The sequence below is a fragment of the Amblyomma mixtum genome, chromosome 3 (genome assembly GCF_055824585.1).
Source record: "Amblyomma mixtum isolate Tamu chromosome 3, ASM5582458v1, whole genome shotgun sequence".
Taxonomy (NCBI): Eukaryota; Metazoa; Arthropoda; class Arachnida; order Ixodida; family Ixodidae; genus Amblyomma; species Amblyomma mixtum.
Window position 1 is genome coordinate 325146383 of NC_143014.1, and position 21869 is coordinate 325168251.

Sequence of the window (21869 nt, forward strand, 5' to 3'; positions counted from 1 at the left end):
AGCTTTCTACATAGAAACAGACTCGCGATCTTCTGCCTCTCCTGAATGCAATAAGTTAGATGACTGAGCCCGTGAAACGAAGCTGAAAACGATGAGGCTGCGCTCCTACAGCGATAAAGGAACAAAAGTTGTTCAAGAACGATAAGACTTCGCGGCAGTATCTGATCAGGTTTTCGCGTTTGCAACTTACAGGTGCGGCGGAAATACTTTAAATTTGTGGCTTTTCGCAGGGCGACTCCTTCCTGCAAGTGAAGTGCTATTGAACACGGAGCCATCGAACATAGTCGCGCATTATTTTGCAGATGGCGTCGACGCGTTACTCCTGCGAGCCCTGCTGCATGCTATTCAACGGCCCCGTACCCTACCACGACCACCTGAAGAGCGTCAAACACCTAAAGAATGTGGAAAGCCAGACGCACTTCCAAACACGGGCCGACGGCGGACGACCCGCCGCTGAGGCCGCCACCCTGGATACCGACGCATCCGCGGCATCGGCTGCCGCCGTTACTACTCTGGCGCAGAACGCTGGGCTGCCGTTCCAGTGCAATGTCTGCAACGTGGCCATGACGTGTAAAGAGGCCCTGATTGCACATACAAGCTTGAGTTGAATTCCAGGAACAAATTGCTGTCAGTTTACCTTTGCTCAGCTGGAAATATTCTTGGAAAGAGTTATTTGCAGTTGGACACCACCACCACGTAACTGAAAGCACGTTTCAGGTGTCTTTTGGCACAGGGAGCCAGTTATGCACGTTTTGTAGCGCAACAGAACTTTTTGTACCGCAACAGACCTTTTTGTAGCGCAACAGAACAGCAGAATTTTGTGCAGTTACTACGGAAAAGTACTACAGATCTGCAGACTACAGAAAACTTCTATACAGTACTACAGAAAAATGCTATGAAAGAACATAAAAATTTGTCGTGATGACAAAAGTACAAAATATTGTTCCCGCAGGGGCACCTTTAACGAGGTATTGGTGCTCTGCGCCACCACGGACCCTTAGCCCCCATACCGAAGCTGTCATCCGTACCGTGGCGATAGGTAGAAAGGTGGAGGGAAGAAACCTTGAACGGTGGCGGTCGAGGAAGTGGTCAATCCTCGGCCGATAGGCTCCTCGTCTGTCTACCAGGCGGGGAGTCCCGGGACCTTCCTCTGTGCATAAGGGTGAATCAGAGGCGACAAAGTATTGGGAACCCTTAGCCAGTACATGCCGTATGGAAAAATTTGCAAACAAATCTGATCGGCCCCCCAAAAAGGGGTCGCACCGATGCGAAAAAATTGATGCCACAGAAACCAGAAACGTTTCCGAAGTTTTTCATGGTTCACTCAAATGCAGATGAACCTGTAGCAAACTTGTCTGCATTTCTGATCGCCAACACTCTAAAGAACTGTGTAGGCAGAAACTACAAAGCAAAAAAGCAGCGAACCGGATATCTCCTTGTAGAAATAAACACAAAAGAACAGAGCACCAAACTGATATCTTTACAGAATCTTGGAGAAATGAGCGTACAGGTAACCCCGCACCGCACACTCAACCACTCAAAGGGCGTCATATCGGAACATGAACTCCTGCAGAGTACCGATGCTGAAATGGAAGAAGAACTAGCTGAACAAGGAGTAATAGCAGCCCGACGAATAACCATCCGGAGAAACAATGCTGAAATCAAGACAAAACACATCGTCCTAACTTTCAATAGCACAACTCTCCCTGATTCCATCCACGCCGCATACCTCCATTGTAAAATCCGCCCATACATACCGAATCCGAGACGATGTTTCAAGTGCCAGCGCTTTGGACACAGCATGGCGGCTTGCCGAGGTAAACCCACTTGTGTCACATGCGCAGAAGACGCACATACAGAGGAAAGATGCGAACGTACACCAAAATGCGTCAACTGCAATGGCGCACGTGGCGCGTACTCCAGGTCGTGCCCAGTCTGGAAGACAGAAAAACAAATCATAACTTTGAAGACCACAGAAAACCTGTCCTACCTTGAGGCAAAAAAACACGTCTCTTTCAAACAGAAAGGGACATACTCTGAAGCGGTGACGCGGGGACCGCCGCCGCCTTCGGTTTCTGTCGGCACACAGGTCGATCCGAAGGACCTGGGGTCGACAACCAAGTCCCCACCACAGAAGTCAGTGACACAGTCCACAGGGCTGGTTAAGCGGTGCCAGCAAAAAAGACGAATGCGAAGGCCACGGGCCATCGCAACCAAGAAGCATCCTCCACGTCCACAGTGGAGGAGATGGATGTCAGCGAAAGTCCGCTGACATCTAAAACACAAGCATGAACTCCGGCGCCACGAAAGTGGCGATGGATACAACTCCTAGTTCGCCACCGCTACAGCGGCGGCGAGACTCCCTAGAGAAAAAAGGGAAACCACGAATCACTGCTCCTGAGAGTAAGTAACTTTCCCCAATCCCCAACTTATCACAATGGCGTATCTAATACAATGGAACTGTAGAGGTCTACACAGAAACTACACAGACATAACCGATATGCTCAAAACAATGGCACGTACAGCTGTGTGCCTGCAAGAAACGAACCTTGGGCCACAGCACACAAATATCTTAAAAAAATATAATATTTTCCGGAAAGACCGAGTACAAGCTAGCCGACTCTCAGGAGGCGTCGCTATCATTACGCAAAGCGATGTCCCTGCAAGAGAGGTATCATTAAAGACGAACTTAGAAGCGGTCGCAGTAAACATCATTAGCCATAAAACAATAACAAAGCGGCGCAGCGGAGGGTCGAATGGGGCGGTGTTGAGGCGGTCGATAATGGAGCGCAGCTCGGCATCGCGGCGCTGTTCTTCGGCAATGTTAGCGAGGACAGAGAGGGAGCACAGAGCATCCACGCTGTCAGTGCCAAGATTGTCACACGGGCCAAAGGGGTAACGGGAAAGGCAGTCGGCATCGGCGTGCAAGCGGCCAGACTTGTAGAGTACAGAGTAATGGTACTGCTGCAGGCTCAGTGCCCAACGACCAAGCCGTCCTGTAGGGTCTTTCAAGGAAGAGAGCCAGCACAACGCATGGTGGTCAGTGACAACTGTAAAGGGGCGGCCGTATAAATATGGGCGAAATTTCCCAACAGCCCAGACAAGAGCTAAGCACTCGCGTTCGGTAATTGAGTAATTCCGCTCCGGGGCAGAGAGGAGACGGCTGGCGTACGCGATCACACGGTGCTCTCCGGATTGTCTCTGTGAGAGGATAGCGCCGATGCCGTAGCCACTGGCGTCGGCGCGAACTTCAGTGGGAGCGGTCACATCGAAGTGGGCGAGAACTGGCGCGGTAGTAAGCTTCGATATCAGGTTGGAAAACGCTTGTGCCTGGTCGGGTCCCCAGATGAAGGTGGTGTCTTTCTTCAGAAGGTTGGTTAGGGGGCGGGCGATGTCGGCGAAGCCTTGAACGAATCGACGAAAGTAGGAGCAGAGCCCCAAGAAGCTTCGGACGTCGTTAGAAGAACGTGGCTGGGGAAAGTCTTTGACGGCTCGGATCTTCTCAGGGTCAGGGTGGACCCCCGTATTGTCGACGACATGACCCAAGATGGTGAGCTGGCGGCGCGCGAAACGGCATTTAGACGAGTTGAGCTGCAGGCCGGCATGACGAAAGAGGGAAAGGATCTGGGAAAGGTCAGTGATATGAGTGGAAAACGTGGGCGAAAAGACAATGACGTCATCGAGGTAGCACAGACAGGTGGACCACTTAAAGCCGTGCAAAAGGGCATCCATCATGCGCTCGAATGTGGCTGGCGCGTTGCATAATCCGAAAGGCATAACTTTGAATTGGTAAAGCCCATCAGGTGTCACAAAGGCGGTCTTTTCACGGTCCTGGTCGTCTACAGCAATTTGCCAGTAGCCGGAGCGAAGATCTATGGATGAGAAAAATTTGGCACCATGAAGGCAGTCAAGGGCGTCATCGATACGCGGCAAGGGGTACACGTCCTTTTTGGTGATCTTATTCAAGTGCCGATAATCAATGCAAAAACGCCAGGAGCCATCCTTTTTCTTCACAAGTACGACGGGTGAGGCCCAGGGACTGTGCGAGGGTTCGATAATGTTTTTCGCGAGCATTTTAGTAACTTCCGCATTGATAACTTGACGCTCGGCGTGAGAGACTCGATAGGGGCGGCAGCGGATGGGAGGGGCATCGCCGGTTTCAATGCGGTGCCTGACGGCGAGAGTTTGGCCCAGCGTCGTGTTGTTGACATCAAAAATATCCGAAAAAGATTCGAGAAGGGCACGAAGCTGGGCAGTTTGGTCGGGACTGAGGTCGGTGGCCATCATGGTCGTGAAGGCGTCGCGCGACTGAGGAGACTGCCGGCGCGGGGTGGCAGTGTCTTGAACAGGGGTGTTGGCCAACTGAGCGACGTGGCAAGGAGCGAGAGGAGATAGTGTAGCCACGCAGATGCCGGACGGGAGCACTTGAGAAGAGACGCCGAAGTTGAGGAAAGGCAGAGAGAGGGCGTTAGCTTGGATGGTGGCGATGGTATGAGGTAGGGCAACGTTACGGGTCAGCAGGAGGTCAAGGTTGGGCGTAACGAGATAGTCGCCATCAGGAACTGGGCGAGATGGGGTCAGTGGAACGAAAGAGGCGGTTCGGGATGACAGGCGAGCATAATCGGTACTGTACAGCCGCAGGGATATATCGACGGGTTCTGAATCCAGCAGTGGAAGTTCAAGGTGTAGGACGCCATCCGAGCAGTCAATGAGGGCGGAATGGTCAGTCAGAAAATCGAAGCCAAGAATGAGGTCATGGGCACAGGTGGTAAGCACGGTGAATTGAACCGGTATACTGTGACCGCCAATGGTAACGCGCGCGGTACACGTACCGTCGACAGCAGGCGTGGCACCATCCGCGACACGCACACGGGACATTGCAGGCGTGAGGACTTTGCGTAGGCGACGGCGGAGGGCAGCACTCATCACTGATATTTGAGCACCGGTGTCAATCAGGGCGCGCACAGGAACACGGTCGATAAAGACGTCCAGGAGATTTGGTCGAGAGGTCGAGAGAGGATTTATGGTCCGGGTCGTTGATGCAGCGTCACCTCCGGGAGCTGCATCATTTAGTTTTCCAAATGGGAGCGGCTGGTTGAAGGCGACTGTGGGGAGCGAGAGCGGCGGCCCTGCGGCGACGGAGAGCGGGAGAATCGGCGTGGAGGGGGAACGGCTGCTTCAGATGGTTCGGACGGGGCTCGGGGCGAGAAGGTGCGGGTCGAGGTAGAACTGTAGAAGGAGGGGCGGACGTTGCGGGCTGGTGAAGACCATGGACTGCGGCAATGTCGGGCGATGTGGCCAATGCGAGAACACCGGAAGCAGATGGGGCGGTCGTCTGCCGTACGCCACTCATTTGGATTGCGATAACGCTGCGGAGAATAATAGGTGCGACGATAAACAGAGAGAGGTGGCTGGGGGGTGTCCGGGCTTCTGATGGTGCACACAGCCGGAGGAAGGTTCAGGTTAGCGAGTTCCTGACGCACGACGGCCTGAATCAGCGACACGGTGGGTAGAGAGTTATCAGGTGCGGTCGGACGGGGCAGAACAGGCGCAAGGGCTTCCAGTTCGCGGCGAACGATGCGGGTCACAGTGCCGGTAACGGGGTCATCATCGGAAGAGGCGCGGGACGGTAATCGGTGTTCCTCACAGGAAGAAGTAGCGGCAGTATTAGGGAGCCGAGAGAACTGCTGTGGAATTCGGCGGCTTTTAACTTGTTCGAAATGACGGCATTCTTTTATGATTGCGTCCACGGTGGTGCAGTCTTTGCAAACCAGTAAGTTAAAAGCATCATCCGCAATCCCTTTCAGAATATGGCTCACTTTGTCGGACTCGGTCATGGCGGCGTCGACCTTGTGGCAAAGCGCCAAGATATCTTGGATATATGCCACATAGCTTTCGGTTGACGACTGGGCGCGCGACGCGAGCTGCTTCTTCGTGGAGAGCTTCCGGTCATCGGGTCTGTCAAACAAAGTACGGAGCTTTTCTTTAAAAGTATCCCAGCTCGTCAGTTCTTCTTTGTGGGTTTCGTACCAGACCCGGGCCGTGCCACTAAGATAGAAGATCGCATTCGCTAGCATCACGGTGGGATCCCACCGGTTATAGGCGCTCACTCGCTCATATAGGCTGAGCCAGTCGTCGACATCGGTGCCGTCGTTCCCAGAAAAGGTACCAGGGTCACGGGGAGGAGCCATGACCACGAAGGGAGCAGAGGGAGCAGAGGGAGTGGTTCGTGACTCGCCGGGTGGAGCCATGATGGTAGTAGCCCCGGCCTGACGACCGCTTCGGAGCTGCGTGGCGTGGAGATCGTTTACCCGGCACGTCCACCAAAGATGTTACGTGGCCCGAAGTCTATGTCGGCACAAGGACGACCGGAGCACAGGGTCCAGATCACAGCTAGCCCCGAGCGGCAAGCGCGCACACACCGGGCACTTCGTCTGCGTCGTCTTCACGGAGATTATCCGTTGCAATATGTTCTGTGTACATACCACCACACAACACAATTACCATGCATGACCTAGAAGAACTTCTGGGACAGTTGCCTGAGCCATATGTCATAATTGGGGATTTTAACGCACACTCCTCATTCTGGGGAAGTGAGCATACTGATTCCAGGGGTCAGCACATCGAGGGTTTTATTCTTTCAAATAGCATATGTTTAATGAACACAGGAAAAGCAACGTACTGCTGCCCTAGCTCTGGAAAAATGACCTGCCTAGATTTAGCGTTTGCATCACCATCGGTTTTTAATGATTTTATTCGGGATGTTTTAGACGACCCTCGGGGAAGTGATCACTTACCTACGGTTTTAAAGCTAACATCAGCTACATCCATCCTCCCTACTAAGCCACGGCGATGGAAAATTCACCTCGCCGATTGGGCACTTTTCAGAACAAAGGCCACACTAGAAAAAGAATATGCCGAAACCCTTAGGATAGAAGAAATAAATGAAAAATTTTTGGCATGCTTAACATCTGCAGCAATAGAAGCAATCCCACAAACATCTGAAATTGCACGAAAAACACATAAAGTTTGGTGGTCAAATGAATGCACATTAGCTAAAAAGCAGCAAAACAAGGCTTGGGGCAACCTTCGCAGATATCCCACTGCAGGGAACTTGATCATCTTCAAAAGGGCTAGAGCCAAAGCACGATACATTAGACGCAACGCAGAAAGGGCATCATGGCACCAGTATATATCCTCCATAAAAAGCTCAATATCATCAAAGAAAATGTGGGAGCAGGTGCGGAAATTCACTGGAAATTTTACTCCATTCACATTTCCAATGCTAACAACACCCGGTACTCAAACAACATTAGAAGAACAGGCCAACATATTGGGTGAGCATTTTAGCATTTTCCGACAGTTTCAAGCTCATCCAACTACACACAAACATTTCAAAAGCACAAAACAATAGTAGAAAAACAAAAACTTCACTTTGGAACATGCATACACGAAGACTACAATCAGCTTATTACAATGCAGGAACTAAACACAGTACTAACAGCCGGTAAAATGACAGCACCAGGTCCAGACAATATACATTATGCCATGCTTGCTCACCTCTCTGAGACTGCCATAGAGGCTCTCCTAAAATTTTTCAATAAAATATGGACGAGTGGAGAAATCCCCCAAGCATGGAAAGAAGCAATCATAGTACCGTTCCTAAAACCTAGCAAACCACCATCTAGTCCCACCAGCTACAGGCCAATAGCACTCACTAGCTGTATAGCAAAATCATTCGAAAGCATAATAAACATCAGACTAACCTTCATACTTCAGTCCCAGCAACTTTTAGATATACACCAGTGCGGATTTAAAAAGACATGTTCCACAACCGATCACCTCGTTCGCTTTGAGAACACAGTTCGGGAAGCGTGCATCCACAACCAACACTGTATCGGGGTCTTCTTCGGCCTGGAGAAGGCTTACGATACCACGTGGAGGTTCGGTATCCTCCGTGACCTAGCGGACCTAAGTATCCGTGGCAGGATGCTGGGCTGTTTGAGCGACTTCCTAAGCAACCGAACATTCAGAGTCCGCCTAGGTGCAACCTTCTCCAACACTTTTATTCAAGAAACTGGCGTACCCCAGGGGTGCATCTTCAGCACAACCTTATTCATCATCAAAATGAACTCCATAGGAAAAGTAATCCCAAAATCCATAATGTACTCAGTTTACATAGACGATCTCCAAATAGCATGCACGTCATCCAGCATACCTACCTGTGAGCGACAGATACAAATAACAATAAATAAACTGGCTACCTGGGCAGATAGAAACGGATTTAGATTTTCCCCTCAGAAAACAGTAGCGGTTCTGTTCTCTTTGAGACGAGGCCTACAGGCCGACCCCACACTATATCTAAACCAAACCCCACTACCTGTCAAACAAGAGCATAAATTCCTAGGGATAACTTTCGATAAAAAGTTCACTTTCTTGCCACATATAAACAGCTTAAAGAAAAAAGCTTCGCAGGCCCTCAATGTGCTAAAACTACTGTCAAGAAAACGCTGGGGGTCTGATAGGGCATGCCTATTACATATATATCGTTCTCTGGTTCGCTCTAAGTTAGACTATGGGTGCATAGTATATGGCTCAGCAAGACCATCCTACATAAAACGACTGGATCCTATCCACAATCTTGGTTTAAGGTTGTCTTCCGGTGCTTACAGAACTTCACCAATAGCAAGTCTGTATGTGGAAACGAATGAACCTTCCTTAGAAGATCGAAGAACTGCACTAACTTGTACATACATCCTCAAAATCCTTTCTCAGCGCAAACATCTCTGTTATCCAATTGTCACGAAATGCCCATCCCGAATACTCTTCAACAACAAGCCTCACGCAGTTAAGCCATTGCTCTTGCGCTTCGAAGAAAAATGCCAAGCCCTGAACATACTAAATGAAATTAAAAATATTGCCCCAAGACACGAAGCGTTACCACCGTGGTACACTCTTCCCACAGTGTGTGACGTCACATTAACACGCTTCACGAAAACCTGTACACTACATGACCATATATTACAAGAATATCTAGCACTACAAGAAAAATACAGAAATTATACTGCATATTATACTGATGGGTCCAAAACTCACGCTCAGGTAGGAAGCGCAGTAATACAAGGAAAAAATAAAAATGCAGTACGACTGCCCTCATGTGCTACAGTTTTCACCGCTGAGTGTTATGCCATATGTGTTACGGTACAGAAAATCACAAATGAAAACAACAAAAACAGCATCATTTATACAGATTCACTGAGCGTCCTTACAGCATTAAACTCCAAAAATGCCACGGAGCCACTCATAGGAAGCATAATACACAATATAGTAAAGGTCACAAAACAAAAACATGTTATAAAATTCTGCTGGGTTCCCAGTCACGTTGGTATTAGGGACAATGAGAGAGCCGACATGTGTGCTGCACAAGCCAGAACCATGGAAATAAAACATGTGAATTTGCCTCCTAGGGATTACATGAAGTTAGTGCATAGCAAACTAAGAGCCAAATGGCGAGCTTCTTGGGAAAATGAAGGAAACAACAAGCTGCATACCATAAAGCCCATTTTAAAAGAATAGAAATCATGCCGCCATAAAGAGCGTTTTATCGAAGTAATTTTATGTCGTTTACGCATAGGTCACACACACATCACCCATAACTTCCTATTAACAAAAAAAGACAAACCTGTGGGTGAAATGTGTGGTGAGGAGCTCACAGTAAATCACATTTTAATTTCTTGTTCGCATCTCGAAGAACTTAGAAAAAAAAATTTTACGGTATTTTACAATGCACACATTCCATTTCATCCCGCATTGCTTTTAGGCGAGCAAACACTTGTCGAGTTTTCACTTGTTTGTAAATTTCTAAAGAAAGCCAATGTTTTAAATTTAATATTATGTAACCTCTATACACTTAACATAACATCTCTAACCTTGTGTTTGGCGCATGATAGCCATAGTTGCTTATGCGCCATAAAACCCCGTATAACTAACTAACTAACAAAATATTGTGTTGTATTTTTGACTCGGTTCTGTAGGCTTTTGATTGTAATGTGTAATTTAAAGCTGTTACTGTGAAACTACAGGACACACACCCTGCACATTCCCTCTCTAGTAGCCTCAACTATTCACTAAACCCTTTCTTGCACAATTGAGAGGTGGCACGCATTCTGTTTCTTTCTATTGCAGGGCAAGAAGCACCGGAAGGCGTTGCAGAAAGAACAGGTTCTGCGTCAGATTTCGCTTGACGAAGGCATACGCACACTGTCCTTGTCCGAGTCAGCCCCCAACCAGACAACGGTCTCCCCCATAACACGTGCATCTTTGCCGCAGCATCAGCCGATGGAAGATCTGGAAGATGTGGACCTTTCATGTCAATACTGTGGCATCGTTCTCTTCAAGAACATTGAGTACAAATTGCAGCACTTGGAGACTGAGGCGCACTACAACAAGAAACTCCAAGAAATCGGTCGACTAGGTGGCAGGCCGCAACAGTAGCCAAATATGGCGACAGCCCTATTGTAATAAAAGCCAAAGATACTGGAAACCTTGGTGGATTCTGGTAATGGAAACCATGGTGGACTGTTGGCGTTGGTCGGACTACTGGGAAATGGTGGTACTCTTGGGAGATGGTGGGACTGCTGGGGGATGGTGGGACTACTGGGAGGTGTTGGGACTACTGGGAGATCGTGGGATACTGGTGCATGTTGGGACTACTGGGAGATGTTGGGGCAGGGGTCACGGGGGCGCCATTACATCTGTCACAATGAGACCAAAAAATTTCGAAAAAGTTGAAGCTCGTACAGCCTGTTTTATTTTGTGTTCATGCTTCTCTTGCTCTTCTTTACCCACGTTCCAACGCAGCTGGTCCCCATGAAACCGCCTTGTTGATGTACTGCCAGTGCATGAGGGCTTGGGAAAACTGGGTGATGCACTCTGCAGAAAAAATTCAAGTGAAAAAATTATCCACAAGTTTTTCCCTTGCCTATATTAGTGTGCTAAAAAAGTAAGCACTGTATTGTGGCCACAGGAACAAAGTCAACATAAATGAAGAACCACTGAAGCTATTTGCACTCAAAAAGGCAAATAATTTCAGGCTCTTACCAATACATCACATGCTCATCATTAAGTATCATCATCAGCAGCATAACTAGCACCACTGCATTACAAAGGTCTCTCCTATATCCCTACAGATAAGCGTGACATGTGCCATAATGACCAAAATACAAAAAGTCATGCTTTTTATTGTCCTCTGTTGGCTTTTAGTGGGCTATTAATAAGAGAAACAATAAAAGGTAACATCAGAACGGCGACATCAGAAGGGTGACAGCAGTAGCTCAGCTGAGACGTCACAGACGATACATTAAGAAAAGAGGCTATGCTCCATGATACATCAGTTGCAAAAAATAAAAACAGCAAACAAAAGGTAAAACAAACCAGTGTGAATGCTCCAAGTGACATCACTTATATCCTTAATTTTGAGGGACCACATGGAATTACAATGTGGTGAGGTAGCAAATTTATTCTTCAATGGCAACAGGAAAAATTTCTTGAATTAGTGGTGGTGCTGCGCCCGACCAGTGTGACGAAAAACACTTGCTGTGGATTTGCCCGGCTACAGCTTCCGTGAGACGACGCTTCCTAAGAAAGGTAGGCCTGCGATGGGACGTCGCAGATGACTGTCGCAAGTGGACTCATGATAATCGCTTTATCGCGAACTTTTGCCGCTTTTTAAGCGAGGCTTGTTTGCACTCCTTTTTATAACTCTTTCCCTTTTCATTATGCCTAGTGGCAAACAGCTCGAAAAAAAAAATTAGTGGTGGTGGCGTCCTGGTTTGAGGCGGGGCAGTAAAAGTTAACAATGTTGTGCAAAAGTATTGTAGAGTATATGAAATACACCTCAACGAGCGATTTCCCCTTTTATGCAGGAATGCCTGATGGTCAAGTGATATGACTGATTGCACATATGCTGTACTGAGTGTCACTGTTGGATTAAAGGGAGTTGGTGGCATAGCTTGAAACAGTTTGGCGCAAATTTGAAAGAGCTAAAGAATATTTCAGTTTGGAATCAAAATTTTTGTGCATAAACTGTGCAGCATGGCAAGACCACACAGGACAAGGCATCTCCTGATAAACTCGAGCGCCTTTGTGGTGCCAGCAGCATGTATCGTAACATGCTCCAAGCATATGGAGCTAAATCTTATTAAGGTTTCTTCATATCATTAACCCTAGAGCTGGGAAAGGATGTCAATACGCTGTGACAAAACAACGCAAACAAGACAACGACGAGGAAGGAATAAATGCGACGGCATGAGTGCTGACTTTCAACAAGGTGTATTGGAAAGCATGTCAAAATTGGGGCCTCAAAAAACAATGAACAAAAGGGCGCCTTGTGTCAACCACATTGTGTGTGTTGAAAACAAACCAAAAACTGATTATGAAGAATTTACGAGCATGAACTCTTCCTTAGGGAGCGATAAAGGTTTGCTAATGCAGTGATTGCAGTTTTTTGAAATTTCAGAGGCCTCGATTATCTCCCTCAAAAAACTTTTCTTTTTCTGTCGGGCACAATGCAGCACGTGAATTCCGGTTCACAGCGTTCAGGATCTGGCAAACGGTCGCAATCGCGACAGTGAATCATCAAATTTTTCTTGCAAGCTTTCTTCAAATTGTCTTCGTGAACTTTTAACCTCTCAGTGGCACACCTGCCTGTTTGCCCAATGTAAACACAGCCGCATTTCAAGGGGATCGAACACACTATGTCTTCTGTGCAGTGCACGAAGATACTGTGACGGCTGATCTCAGTTGACTGCTTACACAGGTACTGAAGCTTCATAGGTGTGCAGAAAACAGCAACGCCAACTCTACTGCCTATTTTCTTTAACCAGTGCAATGAATTGTGGATTTAGGGAACAGGTACGTACAACCTTCCTGTTGGGAGTTACAGTCTCGACTGGGGCACAACCGGAGTGTGTCATCTTCTGCTTAAAGCTATCGGCTGCAGACACTAACAAAGGTTCTGAATATCCAGTGCTGTACAAACGGCATATAAGCTGGGCAAAACTGGATGCCATGACAGGTACACAGGATTTCATCAAGGCATTTTTGAATCAATCGCTAGCGATAGCTCTTCACCAGCTTCGAGTAAGCCGAAGGAAACAGTAAAAGTGGCTTGTTTGCCCTTTGCTCGTAAACCCAACAAGTGTGGCCCCCAGGAATGAGATCCAAAAAAACGTAATGAAGTATCCTCTATAGTTTCAGTCGTGATTCAAAGCGGACTGAGGCTTTGACTGAACTCCTCTATCACCTTAGACAATGCTTCATCAGGATTGGGGACCCTGTAATATGTGACGTAACAGCGGCGCTAATACAGTTTTTTTGCCAAAACAAGCTATTTTGAAATGTAACAAAGGTGTACTGAAAGTATGGGCTTGGAAGTGCAACAAAAGTATTCACCAGAACGCCTGAGACGTTCGGAATGCCAATGCTCCATGTAGGTCAATGGATTCTTCAACACGTTATTATTCCTGAGTGAGGGATGGTGTAATATAAATCCTTCATATCAACATAGCACCCCACGAAACTGGGGCAAGAGTTATTGCGTAGAAATTGCGTTACTTTCTGTAACGCAGATTTTATGCGAGGGGAGTCATCAATGCTCAGCAACTTAATTTTCTGTTGCAAAGAGAAAGCGATTTGTTTCTGCCAGGTTTCGTTTTCTGAAACTACGACCCTCAAGGAGCTGTCAACTTTATGCGTCTTTACAGTAAATAAGATAGCTGGATAATTGTTCTTGGTGGAGTTGATGGCATTAGCCATATGGTTCAATTCTAGATTATTATGTAGTTTCTTGACACTGGACTTTGCTTTTAACAAATCTGATAGTAAGTGGCACTCAAACTCAGAATATGCTGCATCTGTGGTCTTGGACTGAAAGCACCTTTCGACATGACCACAAAACCACCCTGTTTATCAGCAGTTAAAAGCAAGAGGCCCGCCCTCTTAAATACGACAGAGTTCGGCCTGTGGGCAAGTTCCTAACACAGGGTTCAAACCGTGACACTGCATCGAAACCCCCTGAAACACACCTGTCACACTCAGGTCCGGGCGCAGAAAAGGCAACTCTTCAAACTATGGCAAGCATCTCCAGAATAGTTCTCTTCGGAGGAATGGAAAAGTTTGGTCCATAAGTACATCAAGTACCAGAGGAGGCAGCAACTCAAAGCAGAAGGTGTACAGTTTGTTTTCAGACACTTGTGCCTGAAAACAAGCCAGCAAGTGACTGGTTCACGGTGTCATGTACCGTTGACCAGGTGACGGAAGCCATCTGGAATGCCACTTTGCAGCCAGTTCGCGCTCACTAGCCCGGAGCAGAGAAGCCAAGGCACGAGTGCCTGAAAACAAGGTGCACAACGTCGACGCTGAGTTGCTGCCTCGTCTGCTGCTTGAAGCATATACGGACCAAAGTTTGCCATTGTTCTTTGGAAGAGGGCTATTCTGGCGCTGTTTGCCGTACTTCGACGTGTTGCCTTTCCGTGCCTGGACCTGAGCGTGACAGGTGCGTTTCAGGGGGTGTTGGTTGATGCGATGTCGTAGTTTGAACCACGTCAGGCACTTGCCCGCAGGCTGAACTGTAACGGGTTTGAGACGTTGCTGCCTTTCGCATTTAGCTGCTGATAAAGAGGGTGGTTTTGTGGTAATGTCTAAAGGCGTCTTTCATTCCAAGGCCGCGGAGGCAGTTAATTCTGAGTTCAAGTGTCACACAGCAGCTCATTTGTTAATAGCAATGACCAGAGCCAAGAAACTATGTAATAATTTAAAGTTGAACCATCTGGTTAATGTTATCAACTTTAGCAAAAAACTGGCAGAGGTGCCAATGGGAGGTTAAAAGACCAGGGTTACGATGTGAAGAAAGCTATCATGGGAAATCTGATGATTCATTGTCGCGTCTGCCATCGTTTGCCAGATCCTGAATGCTGTGAGGCGGAATTTCCGTGCTGCATTGTTCTAGACAGGTGGCACAGAAAAGTTTGTGCGGGGGATAATCGAGGGCACTGAAATTTGAAAAAAACGCAATCACTGTGTTAGCACACCTCTTTATCGCTCCCTAAGAAAGGGTTCATGCTCTTAAATGCCTCATATTCAACTTTTGTTTAGTTTTCAACAGATACAATGCGAATGTTACAAGGTGTCTGTAGAGCCACTGAGATTAAGACCGCCACGCAGCAGCCGAAATATATGTGTTCCCGCCGGCCTGCAAGCTGTTAGTCGACGCGGTTGACACGGTCGCGCCGACGAGTGCCCGCGCCGAAGAGCTAGCCGGGTACGCGTTACGTGAGTTACGGGGCGCCGGCAGTCTCGTCTCGGTCCCTTTGAAGGATCCCCGCCGCGAGAAACCCTAAACAGCAGTTGCACCCGCACCGCTTTTCGGGGGAGCGCTCCTTTGTCTTTTGCTTGTGCGTGTGTGCGCCGACTCCGCGCATTCACCGTGAGGGAAACGGTGCCGCTTCTGGGCGACGCGCGGGAAGCCGGGAACACGGACTGTGTTTGGTCGGTGTCAGTGGCGCGCTTTCCGAACGCTGGCATTTAGTTTTCTTTTTCTTCAAGGCAACGGGCGGCTTCGGCGGCGGCATGCCATAGTTCTTCAGCTGCGCGGACAGATATACGCTTCAGCTACGCATATTGCCCGAACTTGCGGCTTAACGGCGGCGCCGAGACGCTTTTTCTTTTGGCCGTGTGCTTCTGTTACCGCTGGTTGGCGCCGCTTCGAGGAACAGGGCAAATGACGGTTCTGTTCGTGTGTTTGTGTGTATTCCTGTCTCTTTTCGTGCGCGCAGTCCGACTTCCTGATGGCAAGATACTCTGTTATGGTTTCGTTGCGTTTTGCTTGTGATGTATCTTATATTGACACCGTCCATTCATCGTCGTCGTTCTACTAGAACCACGAGAGCGCGGAGTGCGCGCGCGAGCTGGCCTTAGAAAGAAAGAAGCCGAAGTGTCTGGCTGCGAATGCTCCGTTTTTGGGGCTGCTACCGACGTCTGCTGCAGTCACCTACTTTGACGTATCCAACCAAGCCGGACGTACTGTACCACCCGTGACATCTGGTGGAGGTGCGGGGTAACGCATTCCATGGCTCGGACTCCCCCAGCAAGTAGGGATTCAAGTCCTCGAGGGTAATCTGCCATCGAGGTGACGCCTGTACACCACGGCAGCCGCCGGCTCCAAGGCCTTCAACCCGAGTTTGGGCTTCTGGCGTCTCGGTCAACCCAAGCGGTTCGTTCAGCGCCATCGTCGACGACCGTCCAGCCCGAAATAGGCATGCAGACGACGATTAGTTCACCTTCTGTTGTGCTGCAGCAGCCTCGGGAGCCACCGATCTTCCAAGGTTCTCCAGGCGAAGACCCGGAAGACTGCCTGGAGAAATTTGAACGCGTGGCCCGGTACAACAGATGGGCGGATGACTCCAAGCTTTAGCACGTGTTTTTTTCGTTGGAGGGCGCAGCTCGTACGTGGTTCGAGAACCGGGAGTCGTCCATAACGACGTGGAACGTATTTAAAGACCAGTTCCTGAAGGATTTCACCACGGTGATTCGAAGAGAACGGGCCGATCTCCTCCTTCAGTCCCGAACTCAGCTACCAAATGAAACCATACTGGTATACTTCGAAGAGATGACAAAGTTATTTCGTCGATGTGACCCGGACATGACAGAGCAGAAGAAACTCCGGTACCTTATGCGAGGTGTCAAGGAGCAATTCTTTGCCGGACTGGTTCGCAATCCACCGAGCACGGTCGGAGAGTTTCTGTCCGAGGCAACCACCATGGAAAAGACACTCGATATGCGGTTGCGGCAATACGAGCGTCCGCCTTTGGCCATGACTGCGGCAGCCACGGACATCAGTACCACCCACATGCTTCGCGAAACCGTACGAGCTATCGTTCGCGAGGAGCTCCAGAAGTTGTTCCCGGCTACGCCGCCTGCGCAACAGTTTCTGCTCTATCCGAGGTTATTCGGGAAGAGGTGCAACAGGCGCTTACAACACCAGCTCCCTTTCAGCCGTCCACAGCCCCACCGCTAATGACATACGCCGCCCCAGATAACCACTTACGTCCTTTGAACATCCTAAGAATGCCTGGGGCTGGATATTGTGTACTTCTTATAGACATCCCAATTAGTGCACTGAATGCACCGGAGATGCTCCATAGATCATCAGAAATGCATCGGTACCTTTAGCATAGGATGTGCATTAGATCAAATGGTTGGATATTTGTCGCATCCAGGGGATATCCATGATCATATAATGTTCTTCTAATGGATATCCTAATTTGTCCATGGAGCACACTGAAGATATTCTATAGATCACCAAAAGTGCTTCTTTACCCCTAGTAATGGATGTGCACTAGACCTCGCAGTTGGATATCTGTCGCATCCACTGGATGGCCACAAAAGCTACATAGCCAGCGTTGCAGAGCAGCAATTGAGAGCTGCTGAAGCATAATACAGCCCTCTTACAGCAATACAGCAGATGCTTGCAATCAATAGTGTGTGCACTAAAGCAAGGAAGGAAAAATTAATGACCTTTGTAATAGAACTGCACCATTTTAAAACACAATGACAAGTTACTTAGCATCAGTGCTTTTTATTTAGAATATCTGCATCAGAAAAGTCATAACAAATAAATCTAGCACAGGGTGGTAAAAATTTCATAATAAAGGAAATGAGAATATGCTGTGACTCTTTCTCAGCTTCAGATGTTCACAAGCACTCTTTCTACAATTCTTGACAGACTTGTCGTATAGCTCTTGTCACTTACAATGCTAAGCAACTTAGAGTGCATCTTGTTTCAGACACTGTTAGGGATCGTTAAGCCTCTGCCGATCCAAGAAGGAGTTAGTGCCGACTGCTGGTACCTGTCGCCATAATTACCTAAGTAGGAGGGGAGGCAGTTTGCAGACAGACTTTCATGGAATCACCGAAGCCGATAATTAAGGAGTAATTAAGTTTAGGAAATGAAAAGTGTGCGCGAGCGCTGAGATTGAAGGCGTAGCACGTACGTGAGTGTAATCTGCATGCGTCTCACGCTCTGCTCAAGTAGCTCAAGGTCAACAGGTCACAGAACCGTCACTACGTCTTGGTTACATCACAAACGATGGCAATGTTTCGCATTATCAATGTTTTGCATTATCACCAAAAAGCTCTGAGTAATTGCCGATAGAAGAAAACTTTAATAAATTCATTCCATGGAGCCCATCTTAGGATTCAGGCTTTTCTTATATGTTCGAATGTGGCACTAAAGCCGCCGAAGATATATGGCGCGTTCAATGTCCGCGTTTGGTGGACATTAACATAGTTTGCACATCTATTGTTCACGCTTGGTGGACATGCACGAGATCATATATTAGGCATCTAGTGTCCATGCTTCGTGGACGTGCTCTATATTTAAAAAACAATCATATTATTGACGTCCTATAGACGTCTAGCGCATCCAAACGTGCCGGTGATCCTTATGATGCACATCTAATGGACAACCCTTTTAGGACATGACGTTTGGATCTTTCCGGTACGTCGAATGGATATTTGTGGTTCACTGGGGCTGTTGCTCGTCGCGCACAACCGCCGCCGAGTCGTCTTCAGGAAACCCCGGCCTCTTTTCGGCCGCCACCACCTGCTCGTCCTGCTCCAACGTATCCCCGTAAAAGTGACATCTGGCGCACTCCCAACTACCGTCGCTTCGTGAAAGATTTTGCTCGTATTGCCGAGCCGCTGACGCGCCTAACCAGGACGGACACAATTTCAGATGGGAAACAGCGCAAGAAAATGCATTCGCAGCCAGACACTTCGGCTTCTTTCTTTCTAAGGCCAGCTCGCGCGAGCACTCCGCGCTCTCGTAGTTCTAGTAGAACGACGACGATGAATGGACGGTGTCACTCACGTGCACTGTCGGCCCGCCTAAATACACGGCCACAGGCAGCTGTTACGTCACGAGAGGGCCGGCCCAATCAGCGATGAGCTGAGGGGTTAAGAGGAGATTTTGGCGGGAATCTGGGGGTTCTCGCCAGGAGCTTTTGACCGGGAGAGCTCTGACGGCTCCACTCTGTTGTTGCTCTCCCTTTGATTCTGTATTCACTGTACCATCATGCTAATCTTATATGTATAAAGTTTTTGTTTGTTTCTACAACGAAAAGCGTCGTCATGGTCCTTCGCGCTAATTAATGCCAATCACAAGACCGGGCCGTAACGACAACGAGACGGCCTGACCTCGCTCAGCAACAGACCAGCGAGGAGAAGAAGAAAAGTGGAAAAGAACCTCAACTGGCGCAGCCGACAGGATTGGCAGCCATCGCCTCCGGCTCGAGCGAAGATACCAGAGTCGACGGGTCCACATCACCGCAAGACAGCGCTCGACTGACCGTCAGCGACAGCGGAACTGCGTGACACCGGAGCTTCAGAGGCACTGGGACCCAGGAACCTTCGGGGTGCAGTCGTCCCCAGCAGCCTTCAGGAAGCGGCTTCACGGCAGGGAGCGGCACAGCGAATCGACGGAAGGGAGCGTCGGCGTCAACGCTGGTGAGCGGGATTTCTTACGATTCGCTAGAGGGCTCAAGGCTCGAACTTAAAGGGGTGTATGGTCATGACGTGGAGCATGATGGCGAGCACGGCGGACAGTGAGACAGAGGAGAGCGGCATGACAGAGGAAACTCTCCAGGGCATAAGAGCTTTCGCGGAAGCACAGAAAACTTCCAGGGATGAAGCGGTTAACGTAGGAGAAAGCAGAGCGCCCCAGGGCAAGGCAGCTCAAGTCGAGACAGGCAGTGAGCTCCTCGGGGTGGCAGCGGACGTAGAACCGGAAGCTTATGCCTTGCGGCGCCTAGAGTTAGATTTTGAGTTGCAAAGTCTCAAACTGGAGTCAGAGGAGCGCATAGCCATGAGAAGGGCTGAACTGGAGTTTGTGGGTGCCAGGCAGTCCCCACTTGTCTCTGATGTGAACGAGCAGCGGCAGACAGGCCTGGACCCGACCACTCAGTGTGCTAAAGTCCTTAAATGGCTAAGGCTGCCAGCCGACTCAGATGTACCTATGTGGTTTGATGAAGTCGAACGAATGCTTGCGAGTTACAACGTCCCCGATTCCAGTAGGGTGCACTTAATAATTCCCACTCTAACGGAGCGGGGCCGCTACTTGTTTCGTGGACTGGGAGACGAAGCGTGCCGCGATTACGAGGCGGTGAAGGCAGCTGTCTTGAATGAGCTTCAGCTAAGCCCGCCCGAGTACTTAGAATGATTCGAAGGAGCGTCTAAGCGCAAAGAGGAAACGTGGACACAGTTTGCCTCACGAGTAAAGACCTACTTTGAATACTACCTCCGTTCGAGAAAAGTGAGTGCAAAAGATGAAATGGTTGCACTCATGGTAGCTGACCGGATGAAGGCGAGCCTTAGTGCGGAAGGCCTTGAGCACATTCGCCTACGGGAAGGCGAGAAATGGCTTAGACCCGAAGAAGTTTCGCGGGCGATGCAAACTTTCGAGCAAGCAAAAGGAAAGAACCGTGCTGTAAGACAAGCGAACGCACAGCCGGCGCGCAAAGAACATGCTGCCCCAGGCAGCGCGCCGCTGGCCCCATCACGGACCACACACGATGGGAAACGGCAGCCCACATGCTACGTATGTCGCGCTGCAGGTCATCTGGCTGCCCACGAGTTGTTCAAAAGAAAGACGATGACCGTAGAGACGCCCGGGCAAACAAGGTGACAATAGTAGACCCAGGGACGGTTAATGACGCCCTACCTATTCACCCTGAGAATGCTTTGGTCGCAGAAGTCAAAGTGCCTCAGCGAGAGGAAATACGAAAGTCGAGACTGCAATAAGTGCTGCTAGACTGCGCTGGCATACCCGCCGTGGCCATACTGGATACCGGTAGCCAGGTCCCCATTGTGAGGGAGGACCTCGTGCCGAACACGTATCGTGAAACGTCGGGCACCATTAGGTTAGTGGCAGCCTTCGGTAATGCAATCTAAGCAAAATTAGTACGCCTCCCCGTCGCTCTGAGGTCGTCCGCGTTGCTCTTCGAGCCGCAAAAAGTGCAGATTATGTGTGCACTGACCAATAAGCTCGCCGAAGAGGTGGACTGTCTTCTTTCTAATGAAGACTGGGAGCTGATATCCCAGACCAGTGAGGGGGAAGCAGTAGCAGTCGCGGCTGAGCTGCCTAAATCTGACGCGAGAATTGCTCAGCCAGATAGTGAGTTTGGTGCAGGAAGCGAAACGGTATCTAGGCGTCTGTACTTGAAATAAGTACAGAAGCCCTGCCGACCGAATTGCAGGATGAGGAAATGACGGATGCACCGGATACTCTCAGCCAGCGGGAAAAATTTTGTGCAGCGCAGGTGACCGACGAAAGTCTCCGAAAGGCGTGGTCTGACGCGAAAACCGGAAAGGGAGGCATGTTTATATCGGAGGGACTGCTGTACCACTGGGACACGATCGCTGGTGCCAAGGTTAGGCAGTTGGTGTTGCCCTGCGAAAGACGTCAGGAGGTACTGCGACTGGCACATGAGTCCCTGTGGGGAGGCCATCTCGGGCCCAAGAAAAAGAAGGCGAGGATAAAATACAGCTTTTATTGGCCTGGCCTGGAGTTAGAAGGGAAGCCGCACTCTAAAACATGTTGTAGAGTACCAAACCCAATCCCTTGGTCAGGCGAAGCCCAAGGGGCGTTCAAATAACTGAAAATGTCACCCTGTCGGGCGAATATGCTGAGCACTCCGGATCTTAACAAGCCTTATTGGCTGTTCACAGATGCATCCGAGATCGGAGCTGGCGCCTGTCTGGCAGAAATCGACGATGGTGGTCGGGAGCGGCCGATTGCTTTCGCCGGCCACCGT

The 21869-nt window shown here is 49.2% G+C and overlaps 1 protein-coding gene across 1 annotated transcript; it reads left to right on the top strand.

The window, feature by feature from the left end:
• Nucleotides 1-302: 302 nt before the first annotated feature.
• Nucleotides 303-10494, top strand: LOC149355826 (uncharacterized). Its single transcript, XM_089577698.1, has 3 exons — nt 303-597; nt 1016-1017; nt 10186-10494. The coding sequence occupies exons 1-3, from the start codon at nt 303-305 to the stop codon at nt 10492-10494; spliced, it is 606 nt and encodes a 201-aa protein (XP_089433824.1).
• Nucleotides 10495-21869: the final 11375 nt, after the last annotated feature.